The 10,579-nt window shown below is 47.1% G+C and overlaps 1 protein-coding gene across 1 annotated transcript; it reads right to left on the bottom strand.

The window, feature by feature from the left end:
* Nucleotides 1–8,478: 8,478 nt before the first annotated feature.
* On the bottom strand, nucleotides 8,479–9,752 carry LOC109399515 (large ribosomal subunit protein uL2m). Its single transcript, XM_019671968.3, has 2 exons — nucleotides 9,177–9,752; nucleotides 8,479–8,940 (listed from the first exon to the last, which is right to left on the bottom strand). The coding sequence occupies exons 1-2, from the start codon at nucleotides 9,649–9,651 to the stop codon at nucleotides 8,522–8,524; spliced, it is 894 nt and encodes a 297-aa protein (XP_019527513.1). The 5' UTR covers nucleotides 9,652–9,752; the 3' UTR covers nucleotides 8,479–8,521.
* Nucleotides 9,753–10,579: the final 827 nt, after the last annotated feature.

Consider the following 10,579-nt stretch of genomic DNA (forward strand, 5'->3'; position numbering starts at 1 on the left):
GTCATTCCAGACCTTCGATGCCTGTTTGAGGCCGTACAAGGACTTTCTCAATCGGCAGACCAATCCATTTCCTACTTCGTATCCCTCGGGTTGCGACATGTAAATTTCCTCGGAAAGATCTCCATTGAGGAAGGCCGATTGGACATCCATCTGGTGGATTTCCATACGCTCTTTGTTCGCTACAGCTAACAAAGTTCTCAGAGTGTCTACTCTAGCGACTGGGGAGTAGGTTTCATTGTAGTCGAAACCACGACGTTGGCTGAACCCACGAGCAACCAGACGTGCCTTGTATTTGTCTGGCTCATCCCCATTCCCGGGTTTGATCCTGAAAACCCATTTGCAAGATACTGCACGCCGCCCTTCAGGAAGTTTCACTAGGTCCCAAGTGTTGTTTCTATGCAAAGAGTCCAGTTCCGCTTGAATGGCCGCCTGCCATTGTGGCCAGTCATCCCTCTGCTTCAACTCCGCTACAGTGCTCGGCAAGTTATCCACGTACTCCAGCGCCCCAAAAGCAAACCCCGCAAACGTCATATCATAATCCTTCTGCCACGCAGGAGGCTTCCTGATCCGCGTCCCGCTTGTTTGCCCACCATTGGTTCCAGCAGCTTGAGCACCGTCGTCACTTTCCTCCTCGAGCGAAGTATCAACACAGCTATCAAAATCCTCTGGTTCGGTACCTTCATCTAGATTTGCTTCATCCTGAACGCCGTTCTCGCTGTGAAGCTCTTCCTGCTCATCTTCACTCGCATTCGATCCTACCGGAAGATGAACCGCCGTTGTCTTCGATCGCTGGTTCTCACTTGTCCCCACTTTGGCATTCTCATCAACGATTACATCGCGAACGGTGACAATCCGCCTTTCTTTTGGGTTCCAGATGCGATACCCATTTGCCCCGTAGCCCACAAAAATACCTTTCCAGCTCTTTTTGTCCAACTTCTTCCGGGATTCCTTGGGTATGTGACAATAAGCCGGGGAACCGAAAACTTTCAACTTTGAAACATCCGGTCGCTTACCATTCCACACCTCCGACGGTGTCACGTTTTGGCCAATCGCACTGGCCGGGCTCCTGTTCGCTAAAAATGCCGCAGTTTCAATCGCTTCTCCCCAGAAAACCTTGTCCACGCCGGAGTCGAACAACATCGAACGGGCCTTCTCCACTAACGTTCGATTCATCCGTTCGCTTACTCCGTTTTGCTCGGGTGAATAAGGAACGGTGAACTCCATCTTGATCCCGTGCTGCCGGCAGAACGATCGCATCTCTTTGCCGACATACTCGCCACCGTTGTCCGAACGCAGGCGGGAAATCTTGCATCCAAACTTGGCCACTGCTTGCGCCTCGTAGTCCCTAAAGCAGCTGGCAACCTCATCCTTTGACTTGATCAAATACACAACAGTGAATCTCGACCAGTCGTCAATGAAAGTGACGAAGTATTTCGCCCCACTCCAGCTTGCAGGTGTGACTGGCCCGCAAACATCCGAGTGCACCAGCTCCAACACCCGACTCGATCGCCTTTCCTGCCGCAACGCAAAAGGGTTTCTGGTTTGCTTCGCTGCTACGCATGGTTCACAGATCACCAGCTGTTCCTCGCCCGATGTCGCCTTCATGCCGTTAACCATCTCTCCCTTCAACAAGCTTGTCAGGTTTCTCTCTCCCAGATGGCCGAAGCGTCGATGCCAGAGTTCATTCGCCTTATTGATCTCCCCAGAAAATAATAAAGAATCGCACATACCTTTGGGTGTGTAGAAGTCAAGTTCATACAACTTATCTCGCCGCCTCCCAGTGGCCACCACCACCGAGTCTCGCAGAATCTCGACGCGGCCGCCTTCAAACACCACCCGCATTCCGGCAGATTCCACCTTACTGATGGAGAACAGGTTGGCCCTTGCTTCGGGGATATACACCACATCCGACACAGTCGCTTCGATGAACTTATCTTCAACCACTGATATCACTGACACGTCACCGGCAAGTTCAGCAGTCACCCATTCACCACTTTTGGCTACAGCGATGTCCATCGGCTGTGCCATCGGAACCAGTTTGTCGAACAACCGTTTATCGTTACATATATGCTCGGTTGCACCCGAGTCAATGTACCATCGAATTTTGCTCCGGTCGCCCAACATCGTCTCGCCATCGCTCAAGAAAATCACCCCTTCTTTTCGCTCACTCGCGACGTGCGCAGACGATTTGGGGAACGGCTTCACATCACTCTTTTTCTTCTTCTCAGGGCAATCCGCTATTTTGTGCCCTTCTTTTTGGCAACCGTAACACTTGAAGGAGCTCTTCTTCTTCACTTGCTTCTTCACGGCACCAGAAAACGCGGCGGAATCACTCTTCACTGCACTTGATTCCGACGCTGTGCTTCTTCTTTTTATCTCCTCATCAAGGAGCCTGCTTTTCACAAAGTCCATGGTGAGTTGTTCTTCAGGCTGTGATTCAATTGACGTCACCACTGCATCGTATTCTGTGCCCAACGAAAGTAGCAACCGACACACCACGTCAATATCATCCATTACACCACCAGCACAACGGAACAGCCGAATCAGGCGATCAAATTTCACAAAATGCTCTTGCAAGTTTCCCCCCGCGTACCGCAGCTCGTGGAGCTGCCGGTTCAAATGCAGTCGCTTCGCAACACTTTTTCGTTCAAATATTTTCACTAGCGAATCCCACATTTCCTTTGGGGTGTTCCGCCCCTGGAGGTGCTCCAGTTGATCATCATGGATCCGCGACACTATCATAGTTTTACACCGCTTATCTTTCTTCAGTCTCTTCTCTAGAGCTTTCCCTTTTCGCTGAATCACATCTTGCGCGTCCCCTGCTTCGACATTCAATTCCGGCATATCGTTTATTTCGGTCTCAACACATTCCACTAGATCGTGCTCATCCAGCAGTGTGAGCATTCGAAATTTCCACGCCGGAAAGTTCGTCCCATCAAACAGCGCGACGCGAAAGCACTCTTCCTTCTCGTGTTCCCCCATTTCTCGATTGTTTCACGACACTCCGACCGGAATCCACTTGATTCGACCGCGACGCGTCCAGGAAACGATCCCGGGCCCACAACCTATGGGCGGAACGAGATTTCGGACAGGAAAAGGAAAACCGAACACAGTCTGTACAGAATGGAAAACGCGTGTTTATTCGTCCGACTTTCTTGTTACAGTGGATATGAAAACAAAACGGGAAATAGTCGTTTGACATTTGGGTTGGCAGCCGTGCACACTGAGAGGCTTTTCTACTATAAAAAATTCATACACTGAACGCAAATTGCACTCTCATTACATCAATGATCATCAAGTTCATCGATTATTCCGTTCCAGCTGAGTACGGCTCAAGAAATTTTGGCAGAAAATCGTTTCTTGACCGTTTCTTGGCCTATCTTTTTCTACAGTACTTACGAAGTCAGTACCACCCCTTACACAGTACTTACGATGTGAGTATCACCCCATAGGGATACTAGACTTCTTGGCACCGTCGAGACAGTATTCTTCCGCGCTTTTCTGAATGAAAGTACCTTGGTTGATTGTATAAATACCGTCATCACCTCTGGTCACCGCTATGCCAAGGAAATGGCTTACTGGTCCCAACGCCGTGATCCTGAAGTGTTGTCCAAGTTCCCGTTGCACTTTGTCGATCTCCTCCTGCAAACGACAAGCCACGATGATGTCGTCTACATAAATCAAAAGATATATCCATTCGCCACGTCCAAGGTCTTTCATATACAGGCAAGCATCGGAACTGGACTGGTTGAAACCCATCTTGATAAGAACTTCTTTGATAGTACGGTTCCAAACTCTAGCCGCCTGTTTTAAACCGTAAATACTACGGTTGAGTTTGCATACCAATCCTTCCTTTCCGGAAACGACGAAGCCAGGCGGTTGATGCATAAATATTTCTTCGTCAAGCGTGCCATGTAGGTATGCACACTTGACGTCGATATGGTGTACACTCATCTTCCGCTGACCAGCAACTGTCAGAAGCACACGAAACGTTGCCTGCATAGCAACCGGTGCGAAGACATCTTCAAAGTCACGACCGTAGCGTTGTGCACACCCCTGTGCCACTAAACGAGCCTTGAAGCGTACTACATTCCCCGCCACGTCTTCCTTCTTCTTATATACCCATCGACTACCTATCGCTTGACGGCCAGGTGGTAGCTTTACGAGACTCCATGTATTGTTGTCAGTCAAGGATTGCACTTCTTCTTTCATTGCTTCACGCCACTGATGCTTCTCGCTACACGACATCGCTTCTTTGAAAGTAACAGGCGCCCCACAGAGATACGCAGCTAGACCAACTACGTATTCATTCAACCGAGCCGGTAGAACACCTTGATTTCTTCTCTGTGATCGCCTCACGTTATCATTCACTGCACTTATTTCTTCATCTTCTTCTTGTCCATTCAGTTCAGAGTCAAACCACTCATTGTCCTCTTCATTTTCTTCGTCTATTTCATCAATCACCACTTCGTTTTTCTCGTTATTCACTTTTCCATCGACTTCGATTTCATTTTCATACACTTCGCACTCTCCGGGTCTCGCTCCAGCCGGAAACTCCTGCTCCTCCTGTCCCTCAGGTCCCAGCTCCAGAAAGCGGGCGTCCCTACTCACGGTGACTCGGTGAGTTTCTCTGTCGACGAAACGGTATGCCTTGCTCTGCATGCTGTAACCGACGAAGATCATTTTCTTGCTCCGACATTCCAGTTTTCCTCTCCTCTGGTTGGGCACGTACACGTAAGCTTCACATCCGAATACTTTGAGATCTCTCATTGCCGGTTTCCTGTTATGCCATTTTTCGTAGGGCGTACATCCGACCGTGCGAGATGGCAGCCGGTTTTGAAGGAACGTTGCTGTCATCACCGCCTCTCCCCACCACTCCTTAGGTAGCTTGCTGTCGACCAACATGCACAAAACCATTTCTTGTAGGTAGCGGTTTTTTCGCTCAGCTACCCCGTTTTGCTGAGGGCAATATGGGCTTGTGAACTCTGCTTTTATACCCTCCTTTGCGAAAAACTGCTGTAGCTCACGATTTACATATTCGCCTCCGTTATCAGAACGAATAACCCTAGGCGTTTTCCCATATTGAGTCTTGCACATGTTCACGAAGTCTTTGATGCGTGCAGGCACATCAGACTTGTTAGCCAGAAGATACACAGTTGTATATCGACTAAAGTCGTCAATAAGAGTCAGAAAGAACTTATTGCCACTAGGAGTGACATGCTTAAACGGACCGCACACATCTGTGTGAACGAGATCAAGAATCTGTTCAGCACGGCTTTCTGTCTTCTTCGGGAAGGGGGTTTTGGATAATTTGCTTTCCAGGCAGCATTCACAGGTTGTCTGCATGCCGCAATCCACAACCTTCATGTGCGTCGCAAGTTCTTTCTTATTGATCTGGTCCACAACGGCCTGTGACCAAATCTTCGATGCCATGTGTGGGGACAAAATTCGGTGTGCCGTGGCGCAGTAGACACCATCGACTTCTGGCAATGCCGCAACACGTACATTCCATTTCGCAAATCAGCCGAAGCCACAATATCACCCTGATTACTGCGAATTTTACATCCAGTAGCATCGAACGTCACCGAAAAATTGTGGCCAACAATCATACACACGGAAAGCAGACTGCCTTCAAGCTCCGGTACGTAAAGAACATCTCTTACCTGGATCTGTCGTGTTTCGCCTACCGCATCAACACAGCTAAGGGTGCCGCGGCCTACGCCACCGGCTCTTGTTTTCTTCCCATTCGCCAAAGTAACTTCCACCTGAGAACCTTCCAGCAACTCCTCGAAGAACGCCTTATTGCACGTCATATGCTGTGACGCACCGCTGTCGACATACCAGATGTTGTTGTTCCGGTTTGCCGCACGACATTCCACCGAACGCTGATCCGCTTCCACCCAAAACATCAACTGGTCCTCCGAATCACGTACTTGCTTGACTTTGGCGCCATTCGAATGTTTATCCTGTTGCTTGAAACGTCCCGCTCGCTCTCCTAACTGGTCCTTCTGACTGGCAAGGTACTTCCGGCAGTTTTTACGAAAGTGGCCAGGCTTTTTACAGTAAAAACAAACCTTCTCAGCCGGCTTGGCCGCCGCCGACGTCTTCAACAGCCTGCTCTCGTTCGAACCCTTCTCCATTCGCCGCTGGTATTCGTCAAGGAGCTTTGACTTAACTAGTTCCATCGTGATGTCGGCGTTGGGTCGACTTTCTAGGGCGGTGACTAGTCCATCATACGTGTCTGGCAAGCTTCGTAACACCATCGCCACCTTCACCTCTTCATCCAGCTGCAGCCCCGCAGAATTCAACCGCTCGAACAGGTCGTCAAGTTCGACCAAATGCGCCTCGAGATCGCCGCCTTCTGCCAAATTCTTGCTGCACATTCTCTTGAGTAGCGATACTCGGGATGTCACAGTTGCTTTTTCATGATGTCTTTGCAACGCCAGCCAAACGTCACACGCACTCACAGAGTTCTTAATGATTCCGAACTGTGACTCTTCAATGCAAAGCCCAATCGTGGCTTTTGCCTTTCGGTCCTCTTTGTTCCACTGGGCGGTGGGAGCCGTGGGTTTGGGCTCGTCTACAACATGCCACAGCTCCTCGCGTGTCAGTAACATTTCCATGCGAAACTTCCAAGTACTGTAATTAGTATTGGTGAGTTTCGGGAAACTGAACTTCGCTGCATCCGCCATCTTGCATGGCTTGCGGGATCCGACACGACGATACGAAAAACGACCGAGAAAACTAACTTTCCGCACGCGACTTCGAAATATTCCACCGGAAACCGTGGGCCCGTAACCTATTGGACGGTTCGGACAGAGATTCGACGTGAATAAAAGACGAAACACCGGAATAATTTCGGATTAAACAAGAACTGATTTTAATGAACTGATTCGCGTGTAAAGTTAACAGTGTGACAAAAGTAAGTGTGTGTATATGTAAACATTTTCTCTCCAGTGCTGCCATCGTTCATTATCGCTTCGTCCCAGTGCAAATACGATGTGCGGGCAACAATATGTACCTCTTGAGCTAGTGCCTTGTAGGAGGTGTTTCTGGCCGCCTTCTTCTTCAGCACTAGCATCATCTCTTCAGTCCTGGTGTGCGCCCAGCGATTTACATCCGAGACGATTTTCGCCTCGCATGACCCTCAGCACCTCGGCGTACGTGTGTGCCTCGGTTTTAAAGACCAGCGCGTGGCTCCGTTCGCGTATGCGGGCTGACTTCACTTTTCTCAAAACCTTCTTCTTTCCGACCGTAATCCAAAGGTTCTCTTTCCCTTGGTCCGGTTGTCCACTCTTCCTCTTAGCGTTGACCTCTCGGGGCTTGGTTTCCCTGCCCATTCAGTGTTTCGCAATTGGCTTCTTTAGCGGTGTTGAGATAATTCCATATTCAGAATCTGCATGCAAAACTGAGCCGAAATCCAAATTTTCATGAATTTTGGTGCCCGGGAACCTATTTAAAAATCAGTTTGAAGTTTGTATGGGAGCGATTTGTCGAATCACCCCTCGTCACATTTTGTACTGGGTGGAGCTGTCAAGCAGTTGGCCAGCTGTCAAAAGGTGATTTCGAAAAATCTCTTTGAAATCGGTTTTAGGTACCAAAATGAAGTTCTAACAATCTGAAAAAAATCGTGGTGGTTCAGAAAAAGGTGCTCTTTTGTATAAAATCAAACAATCGATACATTTTTCTTAATTTAAAAACCCAATTGGCTTGGTAGCCTAGTTACACGCGTTTTTTTTATTCCTGTTCGGGTTTGTCACTGCGACCAGTTTTTAGATCTATTCACTGGCGTAGCCACGGGGGGGGTTTTAGGGTTAAACCCCCCCCCCCCCAGAGTCAAAATTTCTGGAACAAATTTTCAGTATAAAGCGCTTTGCGACGAAAAAATTTTTCGGCTGCGCCGCTTTTTTTAAACTACTAATGCAATTACTCATTACTGTTTACAAAAAGTAAGTGTCAAATCAACAAAGATATCATTGACCATTGAAAACCCCTCCCAGAGACAATTTCTGGCTACGCCACTGGATCTATTGTGACATTACTTGTATCCTTAGTGTAGTGCATGTCGCATTACTCAATTGCCATTGAGGGGCAATTAAGTATCGATTTTGATACAGTTTTTGTTATGTTTTCTTAGAAAACAAAACAAGAGTACTGATATTGGTCATGCATCGGAAACCTAGCATCACCCTTGTTTTACTGCTAAATTCTCCCCAGTAGGACCCGGGTTTTAACATTAGCAGCAATATCATTCCAATAATGAAACATGTGTTCAGCAATAAGGATTCTAGTTTGTTCCTTGCGTACTACTAGCACTTTCCAGTCTTCGAAGAGTTAGTACATAGCCGCCAAAAGCTCTAAACACGCATGTTTGGTCGAGCAATAACTAGGTGGTGCTAGTGAGCAAAAACGCAAGCAAATATTTGAGTCAAATATTTGTGAAAAAAATCCGCAATACAAGAAATACACAGTTATTACTTCTATATAGACATAATGCATTTATTTATTTAATGTCACCCCGTTACACTTTAACGGTGAAGATAATCGGTTCGGCGGAGGGGTCCGAAGGAGGCGCAATCACACGCATGGGCGGTAACTTGCGAATCTTACGTCCATGTCGGCCGTCCTTCCGGTGCCACAATCCCGACCGAGGTCGATTACCCAGCTCGCGATTCTTCTGAGCCGAACCAATCGGAGTTTTGTTGTGGTAGATGTTAGAGACGCGCCCAACCGTTGCCATGCACGTTTGATGGAAAGCGAATTCTTGCTTCGAGGGAAGTTGAACCACTACCAGGTCGCCAAATTTACGCAGAATGGTTCCGTACGTTCCGGCCGAATGAATCAGATGGCAGGGCTGGCCGGGATATTTTTCCAAGCAGTGAATTTGCGTTCCGACCTGAAGGGCTCCCAGTGGATAAGCGTCTCCCTCATTGGCACGTACTGAAAAATAAATGAACATTGAATAAACAATAATTGAATTATTCAATCAAATTTTGTGAACTTGGGACATTTGTGGACAATATACATTTAATTTTAGGTATGTGTAGTATGTAACTTGTGATAGCCAATATGACCAAACTATCTCAAACATATCTTAAATTGTCTTCTAACATACAAAGTGCATTTCCGGAAAGTGGATTCTTACTCATCGATACGCATCTTTATTTTTACCATACCTGGGATCCTAGGGATGAATCTCGATGTTTTGATCAGATCTCCCGCCTTCATATTTTCCGTCGCAATGATGTACTTCAGTTCATCTCCCACGGCGACCAGTGCCACTTTCGCCGTCCGGCAGCCATCGTGTATCACGTCAATAACCTTCTCGACCTGGGGTGGCCCTTCCAGAGGTCCATCGCGAACCCACTTGACCCAATGGTACTTATGCTTGATGCCACCGCCAATGCCCTTCGCTATCAGCCGTCCCGTATCGGGATCGCGACCGGCCAAATTAGTTACCTTCAGCGGTTCCACGGTGTATTGCTCCGGATAGTGGACGATCCTACGATAGGCTTTCCCCGTTCCCGGTTTGGGTTTATTCATCACCCGGGCCAAGCTTTCCGTGGAAATGTACGACACCCTTAGAGTACGCACATCACTGGCAATGGGTTTGATAGCCAAATTTTGGAACAATCTGGCCAACGACGCCATCCGGATTCTTTTAACACTAGACTGTTTATGCAATCACGGAACACCGCACGAGCTCGTAAAGATCACGCACCGCAATGTTTTCCAGCTGTTGTTTTGACTTCTCTAACCAAAGTATTTATATGTTCAAGGTATGCACTGCATAAGAATTGAAATTAATGGCCCAGTAAATATTTAATAACACTGAAAGTGTGTTCCAATTGGAGATTATTATTGCTGACTGCACCCCAAATAAGGCAATCCATGACGACTTTTCGCGATGGGGGTGACAGCCAAAACTGTAAACACAGTGTGAGTACAACTTAACAAAGTTTCGTCAAGTGTCGTCGGTGCTTAACAAATTCCTTTGTGTTCAGCTGTCACCCCGATCATCGATTGTCAAAAATACATGGTAAACAAAAAAAATCAGCTGATCGCATCTGTCTCATGGATTGCCTTATTGGACTGACACAATAGTGTGCACACACCTTCAAAGTGTGATTACAGCGTAGGGATACGTCGGATCAAATTGAGGTCTTCGGTGCACTTATTCCTTGTAAATGGAGGAATAAGTGCACCGAAGACGTCGAGACGATCCGAGGCAAATGTGCACTTTTATCACACTTTTTAGGCGTACCAAAAAAAGTGTGATAGTCCAATTTGGGATGTAGTCTGCAATATTATTATTATATTATTATTATTATTATTATTATTATTATTATTATTATTATTATTATTATTATTTTTATTAAAGAGATTTGCAGCCCTAGGCTGGCTCATCTCTGAATCCAATTGGAGAATTAAAATTAATGTTCACCTTAACTTGACAGTTCTATAATTATTTCCTTAGGAGAACTGTCAAGGTTAAGTGTCGAGCTGTCAAATTTAAGTAAAAAATAATGTTAATTCGCCAATTGGAACACCCGGATAAAAACTAACCATAGGGTATTTG

The sequence above is a fragment of the Aedes albopictus genome, chromosome 3 (assembly GCF_035046485.1).
Source record: "Aedes albopictus strain Foshan chromosome 3, AalbF5, whole genome shotgun sequence".
NCBI classification, from domain to species: Eukaryota; Metazoa; Arthropoda; class Insecta; order Diptera; family Culicidae; genus Aedes; species Aedes albopictus.